The sequence below is a fragment of the Cetorhinus maximus genome, chromosome 1, assembly GCF_964194155.1.
Source record: "Cetorhinus maximus chromosome 1, sCetMax3.hap1.1, whole genome shotgun sequence".
NCBI classification, from domain to species: domain Eukaryota; kingdom Metazoa; phylum Chordata; class Chondrichthyes; order Lamniformes; family Cetorhinidae; genus Cetorhinus; species Cetorhinus maximus.
In genome coordinates, this window is record NC_135879.1 from 143,592,848 (window position 1) to 143,613,595 (window position 20,748).

The window sequence follows — 20,748 nt, forward strand, 5'->3', positions numbered from 1 at the left end:
CGGGTTATTTGGATTTCAAAGGGATGTTATTCTGTTTATAACTAGCCAGGTAAGCAAGGCTAAAGACTGTTTATTTTCCCCCAAAGGTTACTGACAATATTGGCAACATGAAAGTTTTTATATTATGAAGAAATACAGTTTCAAATACATATGAAACAATAGAATTTACATATTAATGGGAGAGAAACATATCAAAAGGAGAATGGAAGGCTATGTGAGGAGAGGGCCATCTAAGATCTAACAGGAGTGCGTGAAACAGCCTTCAAGAAGCTTCCAGCCATTTGTGCACAAGTCTGCTATGTGAAGTAACTGAAGTTGGAGAAAGATCATTTGGAATTCCACTGTCAATTGGGTACTGTGTTAACTTGCTGGTTTTGTTTTAAATCTAAAATATATTTTGGACTGTTGCTTAAAGTGGGTGTGCAACTGGGAGTCAAGTTCATTAGGAATTTTAGGAGTTTTTATAGTAGTAATTATAATCTTATGTATATGCTTGAAATCTTTTATTTTGTTAATAAATATTTTAATTTAATTTTTAAAATCTCTAAAGGTCTTGGTGAACTCATTACTTCCGAATTCAGCGCACACATCTTCTTATATGAACATATGAATTAGGAGGAGTAGGCTGCTCAGCCCTTCAAGCCTGCTCTGCCATTCAATAAGATCATGGCTGATCTGATGTTAACCTCAACTGCACATTCCTACCTACCCCCGATAACCTTTCACCCCTTTACTTATCAAGAATCTATCTACCTCTGCCTTAAAAATATTCAAACATTCACGTGTGGTCCTCCAAGATGTCCTTCACGTGGAAGGGGTCGGGTGGGGATGACATGTCTAGACAGAGGCCAGGCACAGGGCTCAGCATTGGCTTTGAGGCTCAGAGATGGAGCCTAATCTACAAAGAATATGCTGACTAGATGGATCACTGCAATTCATTCACAGATCCACTGAGGCCAAGATGATGCAGGCTCCAGGAACACTGCCTTTCTAGTGGCTCTCGCCTAGATGAGGAGGAACCATCGCAGGTTAGTTCTTGTTAAAAAAAATACAAATTGAAAAACCATTGTGATAGCACAACCAAATTTCCCTTGTGGATCTGGTCTGCCTGGCACACATCATCTGCCATGTCATAACAGTGGGTGCAAGCAACAATGTTAATCCACCATCAGATCATCACCAAGATAGAATCAAGAATCAAAACCTCTGTCCGTTCTTTATGTTGGGATTTCCTTACAATAAAAATATTCATGTAAAAGGGTGTAAAATATCTGTACGAGTTCAAGTGTGACAGAAATTTTCTTGGGTAAGATAATTCTGACAAGTGAAGAAAGTTTATTAGGTAAACCATCAAAAAAAAAGCACAAGATATGTAGTTACAATCATAGTTGCAATGGGATGTATTCAGTGACTTGGCCTCCACAGCCTTCTGTGGTAGAGTATCCCACAGGTTCACCACCCTCTAAGTGAAGAAGTTTAGGACCTCAGTCCTAAATGGTCTACCCCGTATCCTGAGACTGTGACCCCATGTTCTAGACACTACAGCCAGAGGAAATATCATCCCTGCCTCCAGTCTGTCCAGCCCTGTTAGGATTTTATATGTTTCAATGAGATCTCCTCTCATTCTTCTAAACTCCAGTGAATACTGGCTTAGTTGGCCCATTCTCTCCTCATATGACAACCTGCCATCTAGGAATAAGTCTGGTGAACCTTTGCTGCACTCCTTCTATAGCAACTATATCCTTTCTTAAGTAAGGAGACCAAAACTACACACAATACTCCAGGTGTGGTCTCACCAAGGCCCTGTACAGCTGCAATAAGACATCTTTGCTCCTGTACTCAAGTCCTCTCGCACTGAAGGCCAACACACCATTTGCCTTCTTAGCTGCTTGCTGCACCTGCATGCTTGCTTTCAATGACTGGTGTACAAGGGCACCCAGGTCCCTTTGTACATCAGCATTTCCCAAATCTACCACCATTTAAATAATACTCTTAAGAAACATGCATTACTGTCCTGAAATCTCCTTCCAAAACATACCAGGAAATATCCCTAAGTAATTGAATACACCAGCACAAACTGTAGTAACGCAAAGCAAGCATTTGTATAGCTTGAAATGTCTTTTTTCCGTCACTGCACAATAAAGCTATCAATAAAATCAAGAAATAATATACACATAAAACAGGCTTGCCGGTGGTACATGTGCTCTGTCCATGATAGTTGATCCTAGTTTTTGTTCTTACATTATTTTCATGATCCAAAATCTGGTGGTCAGAAAAGACAACTACTAACATTCTCTCTGGTACTTAACTCGTGTTATCAGAGAATTAGCAGCAAGTTAACTGCTTGTCAATTTGTCAGTAGGAAAAAGTGATACTAAACCAGAAGGAAGGAGAGAAATGTTAAAAGGAAAAAGAAAAAAAAAATCATGTGTGTTCTTAACCAAGAGACCAAGAAGTGATCACTAAAACCTATATAAAATAAATAGGGTTTCAGCTGTAGCGTCATGACATAATGGGTTGTCTACTGAGCCACAAAATGGTACAACTGTACAGGACATTGTTGCCATATTTAGAGTACTGTGCACAGTTTTGGTCTCCTTAATTAAGGAAGGACAAATTTGCATTGGAAGCAGTTTAGGGGAAGGCTGGTTCCTGGGGTGAAGGTTTTGTCTTATGAGGAAAGGTTGAGCAGGTTAGGTCTACAGTCATTGGAGTTCATAAGAATAAGAAGGGATCTTATTGAAACATACAAGATTCTGAAGGGGCTTGAAAGGGTAGATGCTAAGAGGATGTTTCCACTCACAGGGAAATCTATAACTTGGGGGCACAGTTTAAAATAAGGGATCTGCCATTTAAGATGGAAATGAGGAGGAATTTCTTCTCTCAGAGAGAAGTTAGTCTTTGGAATTCTCTTCTACAGAAAGCAGTGGAGGCTGGGTCATTGAAATATAGTCAGGGCTGAGTTAGACAGATTTTTGATGGACACGGGAGTCGAGAGTTATGGGGAACAGGCAGGAAAATGGAGTTAATCCACAATCAGATCAGCACAGACTGAATGGCAAAGCAGATTCGATGGGCCAAATGGCGTACTCCTGTTCCTAATTCTGATGGATCTTATGTTGTTAAGATGGCTAAGAACCTTGGAAGTATCATGAACGGGAAGTGGCACATGGAAAGAGCCAACCCAATTCCTCTCAATTCAAGGCCTCTTCTGTTAGAACTATATTGGCATCTAAATGCAAAAAAGGAGAAAAACATTCCCCACCTTAAACAAAGCTTTGCACAAATATGAATGAGCTGTTTCCAACATTAGTTTTACCTCAACATAACTCTTGCTGTAGTGACACTGGTGAAGACTTAGTACATAGAATATACAGCAAAGTAACAAGGCGTTCAGCCCAATCAGTCATGCCAGCATTTATGCACCATTCAAATATTCTTCTAACTCTATCAGCATAGTCAGCATATCCTTTAATTCCCTTGTCCCTCATACACTCATCTAGTTTCTCCTTAAATGCATCAATATTATTCACCTCAGCTACTTCCTACAAGTTCCACATACTAGCCATTTTCTGGGGAAGAATTCTGTATTGAATTTATTAGTGACTATCTTACATTGATGTTCGTGAATTAGTTCTGGTCTCATTTACAACTGGGAACACTTGCTTTATGCCTACCTCATGAAATCTTTTCATAATCTTGAGGACCTTCATCTGACCACCCCTCAGGCCCAGCTTGTTCAATCCTTCGTGACAGGTATAACCTCTCAGTTCTGGCATCATTCTAGTAATTTTTTTGTTACTTCATCAGTGCCTCTATCTCCAAACAATTAAAAAAAGTACATTTTGCTTTACATATGCAAAGTAATAACTTTGCCACAGTCCTTAGCTTGATACCCTTTCTCTTAAGACAGGCTCACAACATTCAGGTTTGTGCTGATAAGTGGCAAGTAACATTTACGCCTCAGAAGGACCGGGCAATGACTAAATCCCCTTGAAGTGTCAGAAATGCCCAGTTGGTAGCACTCTCGCTTGAGTCACAAGGTTCTGGGTTCAAGTCCCACATCAGGGTTTGGGCACAAAAATCAAAGTTGACACTCCAGTGCTGCACTGAAAGACTGCTGCACTGTTGGATCTGTGCCATCTTTTGGATGAGATGTTAAACTGATGCCACACCTGCTTGCTTAGGTGAATGTAAAAGATCGCATGGCACTATTTTGAATAAGACTGGTGGAGTTATTCTTGGTGTCCTGGCCAAAATTTATCCCTCAAATAACATCACAAAAACATATGAGCTAGTAATTACCACACTGTTGTTTGTGGGAGTTTGCTGTGTCCAAATTAGCTGCCACATTTCCCACAAGTGACAACACTGGAAAATAATTCTTTGGCTCTAAACAACTTTGAGGTAGTCGAGAAAAGTGCTATATAAATGCAAGGTTTTTTTTTTTAAATGGTATTATCTTCACTGAATCCCCCACTATCAACATCCTAGGGGTTATCATTGATCAGAAACAAAACTGGACCAGCCACAGAAATACTGTGGCTACAAGAGCAGGTCAGAGGCTGGGAATTTTGCAATGAATAACTTACCCCCTGGCTCACAAAAGCCTGTCAATCATCTACAACGCACAAGTCAGAAGCGTGATGCAATATTCTCGACTTGCCCGGATGAGAGTAGCTCAACACTGTTCAGGACAAAACAGCTCGCTTGATCAGAACCCCATTCACCATCTTAAACATTCACTCCTTCCACCAATGACACACAGTGTGTACCATCTGCAAGATGCAATGCAGCAACTTGCCAAGGCAAGTTTTCAAAAGGCAAAAAGGTTCTGATCAGTAAGACAAGTTTCCCTCTGGGATTTGGCTTGCTCAGTGAATAACATCGGCTGTGGTCGTATAAATTTATACTTTCCTATGTCAATTCCCTTTGTAAAAATTCATGAACTCTCCTTCAAAAATGCAATCCACAACCAACAGATCAGATCAAATTTCTGCAGTCTTTCCACGTCCAGTTGTGGATGGTGGTGGAAAATTAAACAATCAGGTCTAATCAGAGGAGAAGACTGCACAAATATCCCCATCCTCAATGATGGGGGACCCCGGCACATTAGTGCAAAAGACAAGTCTGAAGAATTTGCAAACATCAGAAGTGTCGAGTAGATGATCCATCTCAGCCTCTTCCAGAGTTCCCCAGCATCACAGCTGCCAGCCTTCAGCCAATTCGATTAACTTCACATGTCATCAACAAACAGCTGAAGGTACTGGATACAAGCAAAGCCTATAGGCCCTGACAAGAGCTCAGGAGGACTATGAGATGATCATCCTCTTGACACTTGTGGTTGAAGATAGTTCAGATGGAAATCCGAAATGAAAAACTCAGCAGGTCTGGCAGCATCTATGGGGAGAGAAATAAAGCTAATGTTTTGAGTCGAAGGTGACGCTGAGTTTTTATATTTATTTTTATACTTTGTTTTTATACTAGATTCAACTTTACAGTTTAATTCCATTTTGCACGAAATATCGGGATAGCCGTCGAAGGGGGAAAAAAGTGAATAATAACAAACCTGTAACAGCAGCCTTTCAAAAGCAAGGAAGTTGTCCCATTTTGAATAGTACGCATGTCCCAAAGTCTGCACTGTTGCCATGGTAAGTTGCAAGAGCCCACAGTGATTTTCCAAAGCTTTCAGATTGCTCTTAAATAACTGGACATAAGAATTAAGCTGTTCAGGTGTGACTCTACCTGTAGAGGGAAAAGGATGCACGTAAAACCATCACAGGTACATTTAGAATTAAGTTGGTCCATCATTAGTCAGTCGGCCTCCTTTAAGGTGATGACTAAATTGAAAACTAAATCAGCTTTATGAAAAGAAAATTAATATATATTTACAGTTGTAAATGCCCCTTGACATGCAATACCCGGTTTCAAAAGCTAGCATACCATTTGCGCACTCATGATTCCACAACCCTTAAGTATTACTGGTAATGTGTTTTATTCCAACAGAAACTAAAAGGGACAGAAGTATAAATTCTCTGAAACTGACCCAAGGCTAATTTTTATCATCTTTTATGGTCAAAGAAAAATAATACACAGGCTGTGAAGTGCTGAGATGCAAAAGGGGAAGTTCTTTCTTTCTCGAGTCAAAGTACAACTCAAATAACTTTGCAGTGTGGTTACTGTTGTTATATAGCCAAATGCAGTAGTAAACTTATGCACAGCAACATGCTATATAGGCTATTAAAGTTAATGGCTAATCTGAATTTTTTGGCTGAAGTACAAATCTTCACCAAGACATTGGGAAAATGCTCTGCTCTTCTTCAAATAGTGTTGTGGAATCTTTAATATCCACCTTAAAACAGTCAAGTGGCTGATGGCAACTCCAGTAATGTGGCACTCCTTCAGCACAGCACTTCAGCATCAGGTATGGGTTCCCAGTGTACAGAATTTCGGAGCTATAATGTAAGCTGTCTGTTGAGGGAGGTGGGGAAGGGGGAGATAAAATTGAAGAGAGTCACACACCACTATCTGAATCAGGGGAGGCAGTGATGTAGTGGTATTATCACTGGACTAGTAATCCAGAGACCCAGGTTCTAATCCCACCATGGCAGATGGAGGAGTTTAAATTCAGTTAAAAAAAAATCTGGAATTGAAAGGTGTGATGGTGACCTCAGAGGGCCTTCAAAAAGCAGAGCCCTCCAAAAAAAAGCTGACAACATCTTTACATTTGTCTATCCAAATTATAAATAGAACTTCTCTCATACAAAGGTACATACAAGTATGTAGAATTTTATCAATGATGAAACGATTGCTGATTGTTGTAAAAACCCATCTGGTTCACTCCTTTAGGACTCCTTAAGGTCTGTCATCCTTATCCAGTCTGGCCTACATGTGACACAGCAATCTGAATACTGGCCTAGCTAGTGACGCCCACGTCCCATGAACAAATAAAAACAAATCATTATTCAATTTGCAGGACTACCCCATTATTCTTAACAGTCATGTATCCTAAAGCATTCACGATTATGCTACAAAGCACAGCAATTAAGTCCAATCCTTGCCTCAGTTTATTCTCAATCATATTTACTAATTTAATTACTAATTTACCTTTTACTAATGTAGATTTACTAGATTTTGAATGAATTTTGCTGCAGGATTTCCTACAGTCGTAGCAGGAAGGACAATGGCACCTGCAATTCCCCTTCAACATGGAATTTTGAAAGACAACATGTCTACAGTCTGCAAATATAAAATGCTAGTCTTTGTTAGAAAGAAGTGATGTTTTTCTTTATTATTCTTCCTTGAGATTTGAGCATCACAGGCAAGGCCAGCATTCCTTGCCCATCCCTAATTGCCCTCGTGAAAATAGTGCTGCAGTTGCTGTAGTCTACAAGCAAAGTGATAGATTATTATACTATCATCGCTTATAATATTGAACAAAGAACAAAGAACAAAGAAAAGTACAGCACAGGAACAGGTCCTTCGGCCCTCCAAGCCCGCGCCGATCATATTGCCCGTCAAATAAAACATTTTGCACTTCCGGGGTCCATATCCCTCTATTCCCATCCTATTCATGTATTTGTCAAGCTGCCTCTTAAACACTACTATCGTACCTGCTTCCACCACCTCCTCTGGCAGCGAATTCCAGACACTCACTACCCTCTGCGTAAAAAACTTGCCCCGCACATCTCCTTTATAGTTTTCTCCTCTCACCTTAAATCTATGTCCCCTAGTAATTGACTCTTCCACCCTGGGAAAAAGCTTCTGACTATCTACTCTGTCCATGCCACTCATAATTTTGTAAACTTCTATCAAGTCCTCAATCTCCATCGCTCTAGTGAGAACAATCCGAGTTTCTTCAACCTCTCCTAATAGCTAATACATCCAGACCAGGCAGCATCCTGGTAAACCTCCTCTGCACCCTCTCCAACGCCTCCATATCCTTCTGGTAATGTGGCGACCAGAATTGCATGCAATATTCCAAGTGTGGCCTAACCAAGGTTCTATATAGCTGCAGCATGACTTCCCAGCTTTTATACTCAATACCCCTGCCAATGAAGGCAAGCATGCCATATGTCTTCCTGACTACCTTATCCACCTACGTTACCACTTTCAGTGACCTGTGGACCTGTACACCCAGATCCCTCTGCCCGTCGATGCACTTAAGGGTTCTGCCATTTACTGTATAATTCCTGCCTGTATTAGACCTTCCAAAATGCATTACCTCACATTTGTCCAGATTAAACTCCATCTGCCATTTCTCCGTCCATTTCTCCGCCCAAGTCTCCAACCGATCTATATCCCGTTGTATCCTTTGACAATCCTCTTCACTGTCCGCAACTCCTCCAACCTTAGTGTCGTCTGCAAACTTACTAATTAGCCCAGTTACATTTTCCTTCAAATCATTTATGTATACTACAAACAGCAAAGGTCCCAGCACTGATCCCTGCGGAACTCCACTAGTGACAGCTCTCCATTCAGAAAAGCACCCTTCCACTGCTACCCTCTGTCTTCTATGACCAAGCCAATTCTGTATCCATCTTGCCAGCTCACCTCTGATCCCGTGCGACTTTACCTTCTGTACCAGTCTACCATGAGGGACTTTGTCAAAGGCCTTACTGAAATCCATGTATATAACATACGCTGCCCTTCCATTGTCGATCATCTTTGACACTTCCTCGAAAAACTCGCTCAAGTTAGTGAGACACAACCTCCCCTTCACAAAACCATGCTGCCTCTCACTAATTCGCCCATTTGCTTCCAAATGGTAGTAAATCCTGTCACGAAGAATCTTCTGCAATAATTTCCCTACCACTGTTGAGTGTTTAATTATTAGACAGAGGGCCTTCAAAAGCAGAGCCCTCCAAAAAAAAAGCTTACAACACAAAGTTGTCTTTACATTTGTCTATCCAAATTATAACTAGATCTTCTCATACAAAGGTATGTGTGCTCAAGTATGCAGAATTTTATCTATTTTATCTATCCAGGTTTTTTATTTAAATTTAAATGCAGAAACAAGAAAGGAGGATAAAATTAAGAAAGCGCTCACATGACTATTTTTGAAATTTCAGGATAAATGTTAGCCCAGTTGGTAGGTTTGTTTTTCTTCCTTTCTCAATGAGGCTGGAAAACAATTCCATGGACATTAGTAGCCTTACAGTTCCTTGTCCAAGTCAGAATTCATTAGGACTGGTAAGGTATTTGGGGATCCCAGTCAAACATAACCCACATTCAGAGATAGATGCCCAATTTTCAGTAAAAGTCAAAGGTCGTGGATAGAAACCTGTACTAATTTTCCCCCTTCACCAGTCCAAGAACATTGAAACTAACTATCACCATTCTAGTAGATTGGCTGAAGCAGGACAGTTGGGGGGATTTAAATCTTGGGCCTACCTGCTCTTTGTGACTCAGCTTCACTCTAAGCAATGTAGTTATTAACTGAGCCATTGAGGGAGCAGTGAACAGCCTACAATAAACTTCTCTTTCTAAATTCAACTTCATTCTTCGTACAGTGCAGGTTAATTCAAATGCTTTGATTAAAGCATACTTTTCACAGTTCAGCAATATTACAAGCCAGCAAGGGCTCTACAACGCTTATGACTGTCTCCAACTTAGTTTCCAAATTCCATGAGGAACTATTCAATCCTAGACTGGCTGCTGACCAAAGCGATCAACAAGGTTGAACATTTGCAGCACTGACAACACAATTAGGTCTGTAGTTTGAATATTTTCTTTAAATGTCATGAACAAAAGGTGTTGGATTGGAGAAAAGCAAATTTTAGGGACTAACGAGTTCCAGCATTAATTAGGTGGACAAAGCTGGGAGACAAATACCAGACCAATGCTGGGAATTAATTAAAAAACATTTCAAATTTGAGGCCAAAGTTTCATGAATAAGCAGATTACATCAAAATTGAAGTCTAAAGAAATCAGTATGCAATAAAAGTTAAGGCAAATGTAAGGAACATATCTTTTTAGTTTCTGTCAGACTGTGGAAAAATTACAATGGCTGCAGTTTGAAAGACATGTCCACTGGAGCAGGTGAGAGATATATACAATGTTGTAGTCCTGGAACAAAGTGTGCCATGAAAGACAGGATGGTGCCGAAGGGGTCCTGGATCAAGGGAGCTGCCTGGCAACAGCATTTTAATTGGCTACTGACCAGGTTTTGTGTGGCAGCAATGCATCTGAATAGCTCCTAGCCTGAAAGGAACAAGACCTAAAACTTCTTTCTCCTCGGTCTGGAAGATTTCTGTAATTCCACAATAATAGATAGCTGCTTTTTTTTCTCCTCATATTTCTATAACCTGCTCTCTCTCTGAGGAAAAAGGAAAAGTGGAAAACCACTGTTAGAGACATTGAAAAGCAAGTTCTCAACCAGTGAACTAAATACTCAAAGTGCTGGAAAACCACCTCGTGTCATCAAAAAGAACTGAAAGGAATTTGGAGGACATCAATCAAAATCGATCCATCGAATCCTGTACTCCAGATTGGCACTATTGAACTGTTTTATCCAATCCTTAAAATCCATGTTTTGCGTGTCCTGCGCGCGTGTCGTGCATGTGCACGCGTGTCCTGCGTGTCCTGAGTGTCATGCGTGTGTGCGCGTGTCCTGAGTGTCGTGCGTGTTCGCGCGTGTCCTGCATGTCCTGCGTGCCGCGCGTGTGTCCTGCGTGCCGCGCGTGTGTCCTGCGTGCCGCGCGTGTGTCCTGCGTGCCGCGCGTGTGTCCTGTGTGTCCTGTGCGTCATTCGTATGCGCGCGTCGTGCCTGTGCGCACGTGTCCTGCGTGTGCGCGCGTGTCCTGCGTGTCGTGCGTGTGCGCACGTGTCCTGCGTGTGCGCGCGTGTCCTGCGTATGTCATGCGTGTGCGCGTGTCCTGCGTGTCCTGCGTGTGCGCGCGTGACCTGCGTATGTCATGTGTGTGTGCGTGTCCTGCGTATGTTGTGCTTGTGCGCGCGTGCCGTGCGCGCGTCTTGCATGTCGTGCGCGCGCCTTGCATGTCGTGCGTCTTGGGTGTGCGTGCGTCTTGCATGTCGTGCGTCTTGCGTGTCCTGCATGCGTCTTGCGTGTCCTGCGTGCGTCTTGCGTGCCCTGCGTGTGTCTTGCGTGTGTCTTGTGTGTGTGTGGATTTAAGGAGGGGATAGAGTTTAAGTTATAGTGTTAGAAGTTAGCAGTTCATATTTCTTTCTTTTGCCACTAGTTAAAGACAAATTTGTTCAATAAATAGTTATTTACTTTTGAGTTTACAAGCCTGGTGTTCATATTTTAAACCTAAATTAAACAGTTAGGTAGAATTGGGGCAATCTGGTGGTTTGGTCAAACTTTTCACATTTGTTGCAGCTCGGGGAACAGTGGGGATTGATATTACAGCTCACTATCCCCAGTGAGTCGTGACATAAGTAATACTGAGAAAAAAAATAAGAACAAGAGCAACAATGTTGAAGGGAACCAAAAGATTAGGTGGACTGAGTATGAAATGAGACTGGTAGTTAAAGAGAAAGGACAAAAACATTTATTATACATTAGAAGCACAAGGATCATTAAATTGAGTGGGCACTAAGGGACAAAGAAGGCAATATTATATTAAACCATAGAACACTACAACACAGAAAAACAGGCCATTCGGCCCTTCTAGTCTGTGCCGAAATATTATTCCGCTAGTCCCATTGACCTGCACCCAGTCCATAACCCTCCAGACCTCTCCCATCCATGTATCTATCCAATTTATTCTCAAAACTTACCACGTCAGATGGCAGCTCGTTCCACACTTCCACCACTCTCTAAGTGAAGAAGTTCCCCCTAATGTTCCCCCTAAACCTTTCCCCTTTCACCCTAAAGCCATGTCCTCTCGTGTTTATTTCTCCTAATCTAAGTGGAAAGAGCCTACTCGCATTTACTCTGTCTATACCCCTCATAATTTTGTAAACTTCTATCAAATCTCCCCTCATTCTTCTACGCTCCAAGGAATAAAGTCCTAACCTGTTTAATCTTTCCCTGTAACTCAACTCCTGAAGACCCGGCAACATCCTAGCAAATCTTCTCTGCACTCTTTCAATCTTATCAACTGATATCCTTCCTGTAATTAGGTGACCAGAACTGCACACAATACTCCAAAGTTGGCCTCACCAATGTCTTATACAATCTCACCATAACATCCCAACTCCTATACTCAATACTTTGATTTATGAAGGCCAGTATGCCAAAAGCTTTCTTTACAACCCTGTCTACCTGTGACGCCACTTTCAGGGAATTATGTATCTGAACTCCCAGATCCCTTTGTTCCTCCGCACTCCTCAGTGCCCTACCATTTACTGTGTATATCCTACCTTGGTTTGTCCTTCCAAAATGCAACACCTCACACTTTTCTGCATTAAATTCCATCTGCCATTTTCTGGCCCATTTTTCCAATTGGTCCAGATCCCTCTGCAAGCTTTGAAAGCCTTCCTCGCTGTCCACAACGCCTCCAATCTTAGTGTCATCAGCAAACTTGCTGATCCAATTCACCACATTATCATCCAGATCATTGATATAGACAACAAACAACAATGGTCCCAGCAGCACAGATCCCTGAGGCACACCACTAGTCACAGGCCTCCAGTCTGAGAAGCAATCATCCACTACCACTCTCTGTCTTCTCCCACACAGCCAATTTCGAATCCAGTTTACAACCTCTCCATGGATACTAAGTGTCTGAACCTTCTGAACTAACCTCCCATGTGGGACCTTGTCAAAGGCCTTACTAAAGTCCATGTAGACAACATCCACAGCCTTTCCTTCATCTACTTTCTTGGTAACCTCCTCGAAAAACTCTACAAGGTTCATTAAACACGACCCACCACGCACAAAGCCATGCTGACTATCCTTAATCAGCCCTTGGCTGTCCAAATAATTGTATATCCGATCTCTCAGAACACCTTCCAATAATTTACCTACTACTGACGTCAGGCTCACTGCCCTGTAATTACCTGGTTTACTTTTGGAGCCTTTTTTAAACAACGGAACAACATGAGCTACCCTCCAATCCTCCGGCACCTCACCCGTGGCTAAGGATATTTTAAATATTTCTGCAAAGGCCCCTGCAATTTCTACACTAAACTACGAAAATAAAAAGGATAACAGAGATGGTTAAAGAAATGCCATTTGATTTACAGTGGAGGGGAAGGATAGATTACAGGAGTGACCTCCACATTCAAAATCCCTCCTGGCTCCCAAGCTGGATATGCATTAGTCACCTGCAGAAAATTGCCTTCATGTGATTCCATTTTAATCAGTCCAAATACAACATCTCCAAAAATTAGTCACCTCAATCATTTCAAACAACTTGATTAAATCATCTATAAGCTTCTAAATTCAAGGGAAGACTATTCTCATAGCCTCACCCTTTAAACCTTGATATATTTCTCATGAAACTGCATTGTATCCCCTTCAAGATCAACATATCTTTCCTGAAATTCAATGCCCAAAACTGAACGCAGTACTCTAGATGAAGCTTGGACAAAAAGGTTAACATTCCTTAAGCCTTTTTGAATACTTTTTGTACCTATGCACTAGCTTTTAGTGATGTGTACATGCCAGTCTGACAGCAAGTCATGGATGAGTCAGAAGTTGCTTTTAACTGATCACAACGAAGACCAAAACCATGATTCCCAGCCACTGTCATAAATTCCCCTAATTTCATACCTCAGGCTGAGCCAGACCACGAAAAACCATGGCACTCTTTGATCCGGAGCTGAGCTTTAAACTCCACATCTTTACATTGAGAGACTACATACTTCCGCTTCTGCGATCCTGCTTGCCTCTCACCATTCCTGAAAGCCTTAGCCAAGCTCTAACAATCTCTAGACTCAGTTTCTCGAATGCTGACCTTGCTCTCCTCTCATTCTCAAACTCCAACTTGTCTGATTTCAGGAACCTGGATCATGTGCTGCACTAATTCTACTTGCACATCAGCCCTCACTTGCGTCCCTTTGCATCATGTCCACTAATGCACCAAATGTAAGAGGCGTCTGAGCTTCAATTGCCTTGACAGCCTCATCCTACTCAATTTCTACAAAATCCCCCAGCCTTAAATTCCCTCTCAAATCCTTTTATCATTTAGCTTTGGATTTTGTCACCCTTCTGTTTGCCCCACTATTGTTATCAGAGCTTTCAGCTGCCTTGATTCTAATCTCCAGAATTTGTATCACTTTTCATCTCTCTCTTCTCTCTCTCTTTCTTTCTCTACCCCTGCATCTTGAAAAATCTTCCTAAAACCAAGCTTTTCATCAATTCTCCCAACTCTCGCATCCTATCTGTGTTTGTTCTGTTATACCTTGCATCTATTGCAATTTTTTCTTCTAACCCCTCTGTGAAGCAACTGAGAATGTTTTCTAACTACAAGTATGGCATAAATGCAAGTTTTGTTGTACTAAACAATATTAAAAAGTAATGGTGTTAAAAGGAGCAGCATTAAAAGGATCAATGGGATTCAGAATTTTTTGTAAACAGATATTGTGCTAAAGAGGTAAAGAAACCAGTTGGCTTCACAACAGTAGTAAGTAAATAATGGAAGCCATAATTTTGGATACAACTTAACACTTAGGAAAGGCAGGCAAAAAAAAATTAGGGACAAATCATACTTGAGCCTTGGTCAGGCACCATCTGCACTATCTCTGAACCTCAGGAAAGATATTCAGGTCCTGGAAGCGATACCGTGGAGAATCACCAGAATGATACTAGGGCTCAAAGGAATAAATTAAGAGCTCAGGTTGCATAAACTTGATTTGTATTCCCTCCAGTTTAATAGGTTGAAGGTTGATCCAATCCAGGTGTCTAAAATGAATATAGGATTCAATAGAGTAGACACAGATAACATATTCCTCTGGTGAGGGAATCCAGAGCAAAGAGGGATAATATTAAAACTAGAGCTAAGCCATTTAGGAGTGAAATCAGGAAGCACTTAGCCACACAAATGGTAGTGGAAGTCTGGAACTTTTCCCCAAAAAACTAGACTGTGGATTCTGAGTCAATTGAAATTTTCAAAACAGTGATTGATAGATTTCTGCTGGGTGAGGGTGTGAAGGGCTATGCAGTAAAAGTGGGTAAATGCGGTTGAGGTACAGATCAGCCATGATCTTACAGAATGACAGAACAGACTCGAATGGTTGTATAGAATGCTCCTGCTCCTCTCAATAATTATAATTCTAAATAAATCAACAAATTTAGAGAAACAAAGGTACAATATCTGATACATTTATATGGCCCAAAAGTATTCATGTAGTGCCATGATATCTGTTACAAAGGTTAAGGCCCATGGCTTGAAGTATAAAATCATGGCATGGATCGAGGTATATTGAAAGGATAGAATGCAAATAGTGAGAATGAATGGATACTTCTTTAATTAGCAAGGAGCAATTCATAGTATGACCCAGGGATCTGTGCTATTTCATATCACTGTCCACATAAAAAATAATCTGGACACTTATATAGGGAATTTGACAATATTTGTTAATTATACCAAATCTAGGGCATAGCATGCAGGAGTGCAGGAGCATACAAACAGGTTAATAGAGTATGCCTTAAGTGCAGTTAAACATTTATGAATATGAAACAGCTTTTTTTGCAAAGAAAACAGAATGGAAATATGCTATAAATAGCAAAATATACAACAGAGTGGAGGAACAGTCAGGGGCACATGGACAGGACTGAGTATGCCTGACTGAGACCTAGACAGAGTGTGGAGTTGGGAATTTGATTAATTTGATAAGTTTTTCTCAAGTTTAAATATAGATTAAGAGTCAAGATTCTGACACAGAACTAAGAACCTTCAAGTGAATTAAATAGTCTTGTTAAACAGGGGGCAATTATCTGTCAATCAGCTGAAAGCAGTTGGTTCAAGTGGCATTAGTTACTGTAGCAGGAAGCTAAATTAACTAGTGACTCCGAGGCGCTATATAAGAGATAGGTTTTTCAAACCGCATAGGCAGGAGACTACGCCCGAGTGAGACATAGGTGGATTTGGGAATTTATTTCATGTGGTAAGCTGGGTGCTCCATCTTATACCTTTTTTTCAAATCAGTCTCCAGTAGTTATTGGGTTTTTCTTTCCTTGTCTCTAAGCTGGGAAAGTGCAAGTTTTTATATTACTTTAGCTATGTGAATTATTAACTAATTCACTAATTAAGTAAATAAATTTAGTAGGGTGTATCAGTCCTGATAAGGTATATTAATATTGGTAAGGTTTTTTAGCAATAGCAAGGCTAACTAATAAAGGAATGGCAGGGCTGCTCCAACCTCAAGAATGAAAGTCCTGTGCAATGTGGGAACTCCGGGATGCTTCTCATGTCCTGGATAACCATTGTACAGGAAGTGTCGTCAGTTGCAGCACCTTGAGCTCCGGGTTTCGGAACTTGAGCAGCAGCTGGCTTCCCTGTGGTGCATCTGTGAGGCTGAGAGCTAAGTGGATAGCACGTTTATAGATGTGATTGCTCTGCAGCTTAAAAGTATGCAGGGAGAGATGGAATGGATGACGCCAGGCAGTCAAAAAGGACCAGGCAGGAAGTACAAAAGTCCTCCGAGTGCATCCTGCTTTCCAACCAGTATTCAGTTCTGAATACTGATGAGAGTGATGGTTCATCTGGGAAGTGCAGCCAGAGCCAAGTCCATGGCACCACAGGTGGCTCAGCTGCACAGTGAGGTACAAGGAAGACTAGGAGGGCCATAGTGATAAGTGATTTGATAGTTAGGGGAGAAGATAAGCATTTCTGTGGCTGCAAACATGATTCCAGAGTGGTGTATTGCCTCCCTGGTGCCAGGGTCAAGGATGTCACTGAGCAGCTGCAGAGCATCCTGACGGGGAGGGTGAGCCATCAGAACCAACTACATAGGTAGAAAGAGGAATGTGGTCCTGCAGTCAGAATAAGGAGCTAGGTAGAAAATTAGCAAGTAGGACCTCAAAAGTAGTAAGCGCTGGATTACTCCCAGTGACATGTGCAAGTGAGTGCAGGAATAGGATGATAAGACAGATGAATGTGTGGCTGGAAAGTTGATGCAGAAAGGAGGGCATTAGATTCTTGGGACATAGGGACCAGCTCAGGGGGAGATCAAACCCATACAGGCCGGATGGGTTCACCTGAACAGAGCTGGAACTGAGTTTCTTGCCAGTGCTCTTAGAGAGAGTTTAAACTACTCTGGCAGGGGGATGGGGGCCCCGAGGGTAGATTCAGTTGGGACAAAATCAGAAATAAAAATGGAAGGCAGAAAATTAATGGATGAGTCTGGAAGGCAGAGGAAACAAAGCTTAGAAAATAAAAAAAAAGTTTGACAGTGTTCAAGGGTATCTACTTCAATGCAAGGAATATAGCAAATAAAGCAAATGAGCTGAGGACACAGGTAGAAACGTGGCAGTGTGCTACCATTACTATTACAAAAACACGGCTTGAGATGGTATAGGAATGTCAGCTTAACCTTCCTGGTCACAGGGTTTTCAGATGAGATAGAAAGGGAGGGGGCTGGCAACTTTGGTCAAAGACACAATTACAGCAGTGAGGAGGGATGATGTGTCAGAAGGATCATCAAATAAGGCCATATGGATTGAGCTAAGGGCCAAAAAAAGTGGCAGTACATTACTGGGAGTGTACTATAGATCCTCAAACAAACAGTCAGGAAGACATAGAAGAGTAAATATGTAGGCAATTCTCTGAGAAGTGCAAAACCATAAGGGCAGTAATAGTAGGGGATTTTAACTACCCCAATATTAACTGAGATAGTTTTAGTGTGAAAGGAATTGAGGGAGCAGAATTCTTGAGGTGCATTCAGAACTTTTATGGCCAGCATGTAGCAAGTCCAACAAGAGAGGGCACAGTTCTGGACTTAGTTATAGGAACTGAAGCTGGGCAGGTGGAAGGAGTGGCACTGGGTGAGCTTTTTTGTGGTAGTGATCATAATTCAGTTAGTTTTAACATAATTATGGAAAAGGACAAAGATAGAACAGGAGTTAGAGTTCTAAATTGGGGCAAGACCAATTTTACTAAGAGAAGTGATTTAGCAAAAATGGACTGGAAACAGCTACCTGAAGGAGGCATTCAAAGGGGAGATTCAAAGGGTTCAGAGTAAACATGTTCCCACAAAGAAATAGGGTGGGACGGCCAAATCTACAGTCCCCTGGATGTCAAGGGACTTACAGGGTAAGATAAGGCAGAAAAGGAAAGCTTACATCCAACACCGCAAATTCAATACTACAGAAAGCCAAGAAGCGTATAGAGGCAGAGGAGGTTGATAGGGTTCTTCATGAATACTTTGTCTGTCTTCATAAAAGAGGAAGGGTGTTAAGGAGGAGGGGCATGAAGTATTGGATGTGATAATTAGGGATGGGCAATAAATGCTGGCCTAGCCAGTGATGCCCACATATCGGGAATGAATTAAAAAATAAACATAGGGAGAGAAGTATTAATGGGATTAGCAACCTGGAAAGTGGATAAATCACCAGGGTTGGATGAAATGTACCTCCAGGCTGTTAAAAGAATTCAGGGAGGAAATAGAGGAATGTCTGGTCATAATTTTCCAATCCTCGCTGGATACATATGTGGTGCTGGAGGAATGTAGGACTGCTGATGTTGTACCTTTGTTTAAAAAGGGAGCAAGAGATAAGCTGAATAATTACAGGCCAGTGTCTAACCTCAGTAATGGGCAAATTATTGAAATCAATCCAGAGGGACAGGAGAAACTGTCATGTAGAAAGGCTTGAATTAATCAAGGATAGTCAGCATGGATTTGTTAAGGGAAGACTGTGTTTGACCAACTTGATTGAATTTTTTGAGGAAGTAACGAGGATGATCGATGAGGGTAGTGCAGTTGATGTGGTTTTAGCAAGGCTTTTGTCAAGGTCCCACATGGTAGACTGGCTGAAAAAAATGAAAGCCCATGGAATCCAGGGGAATGTAGCAAGCTGAAAACAAAATTGGCTCAGTAGCAGGAAACAATGGGTAGTTTTGCGACTGGAAGGCTGTTTGCAGTAGGGTTCTGCAGGGCTCAGTACTAGGTCCCCTGCTCTTTGCGCTATATATTAACGATTTGGATGTAAATGTAGGGGACATGATCAAGAAGTTTGCAGACGGCAAAAATTAGCCACGTGGTTGATAATGAGGAGGATAGATGTAGACTGCAGGAAGATATCGATAGACTGGTCAGGTGGGCGGAAAAGTGGCAAATAGAATTCAACCCAGAGAAGTGCGAGATGCATTTGAGGAGGTCAAACAAGGCAAAGAAATACACAATTAAGGGGAGAATACTGAGGGGAAGTGAGGAAGCTTGGAGTGAATGTCCACAGATCAGGTCCCTAAGGTAGCAGGACTGGTCGACAAGGAGTTAGGAATGCATATGGAATCCTTCCCTTTATTGGTCAAGGTATAGAGTATAAGAGCAGGGAGGTTATGCTGGAACTGTATAAATTATTAGTTAGGCCACAACTTGAGTACCGTATGCAGTTCTGGTCACCTCATTACAGAAAGGGTGTAATTGCACTAGAGAAGGTATAAAGGAGATTTACAAGGATGTTGCCAGGCCTAGAAAAATGCAGCTATGAGGAAAGATTGGGTAGGGTGGGGCTGTTCTCCTTGGAACAGAGGAGACTGAGGGGAGATTTGATTGAGATGTACAAAATTGTGAGCAGTGTGGGTAGAGTAGATGGGAATGGCCTATTTACCTTCGTGGAAAGGTAAGTGACTTGGGCGCTTAGAATTAAAGTGACTGGTAGAAAAGTTAAAAGGGGAGATGAGGAAAACATTTTTCACCCAGAGGGTAATAAGGGTCTGGAACTCACTGTCTGAAAGCAGAGTTGTAAATGCAGAAATCCTCCACTTATTTAAAAGGTGTCTGGATACGTACCTCAAGTGCCGTAACTTGCAGGGCTACAGAGCAAATGCTGGAAAGTGGGATAAAGGCAAAATACTGCAAATACTGGAAATCTGAAACAAAAACAAAAAATGCTGGAAAAACTCAGCAGGTCTGATAGCATCTGTGGAGAGAAAGACAGAGTTAACGTTTCGAGTCCTTATGACTCTTCTTCAGAGCTCTGAACTGGAAAGTGGGATTTGGCTGGGTGGCTGATTTTTCGGCTGGCGCAGACACAATGGGTCAAGTGGCCCTGTGCTGTAAAATATCTATGATTCTAAAATTGAAATATAAATAGTTCGCTAAACTCCAGAAAGTGATTAGAAAAAAAGAATTTCACTACTTTTTACCCAGTCCAATTTTATTTTCCTTTGAAGCTAATGTTATTCACTATCACAACCTACAGAGATCAATGCAGACACCCTGGCCTGGATTTTCATCCTGGAGGCAAGTACAGGGAAAATTCCCAGCTCAGCCCGCCCGCCTCAGGAGAGAGTGGCTATCAAGGCAGGATTCTTCATTGCTGGGGGCTAGATGCAAGCTACAGTCAGGCCAGCCAACCCCTGAAAGTGTGGAGGCAGCCACAAGGGCTGCCGGATTTCGAGACGGGCTGTTTAAAGGCCCGTCTCAGTGCCGTGCCCCAGTGGAAAGAAAACAAAGGGCCATCAGCCCTCACCCCTTATACCCCCTCACCCTCCAAACACTCCCCATGCTCCATCCAAGCCACCTCACGCACCCCACCCATCCCCTCAGGCCCTTAATAAGAGGCTAGTGGGCAAAATTAAAGCACATGGGATCGAGGGTAATACACTGGCATGGATTGAGAATTGGCTGACAGACCGGAAACAGAGTGGGAAAAATGGGTCTTTTTCCAGGTGG

The 20,748-nt window shown here is 41.8% G+C and overlaps 1 protein-coding gene across 1 annotated transcript in view; it reads right to left on the bottom strand.

The window, feature by feature from the left end:
• scfd2 (sec1 family domain containing 2) overlaps positions 1-20,748 on the bottom strand; it is a 361,104-nt gene that overhangs the window by 272,345 nt on the left and 68,011 nt on the right. Inside the window, exon 4 of the mRNA XM_078547836.1 lies at positions 5,570-5,745. Coding sequence (XP_078403962.1) covers positions 5,570-5,745 — 176 coding nt within the window. The remainder of the gene's footprint in view (positions 1-5,569; positions 5,746-20,748) is intronic.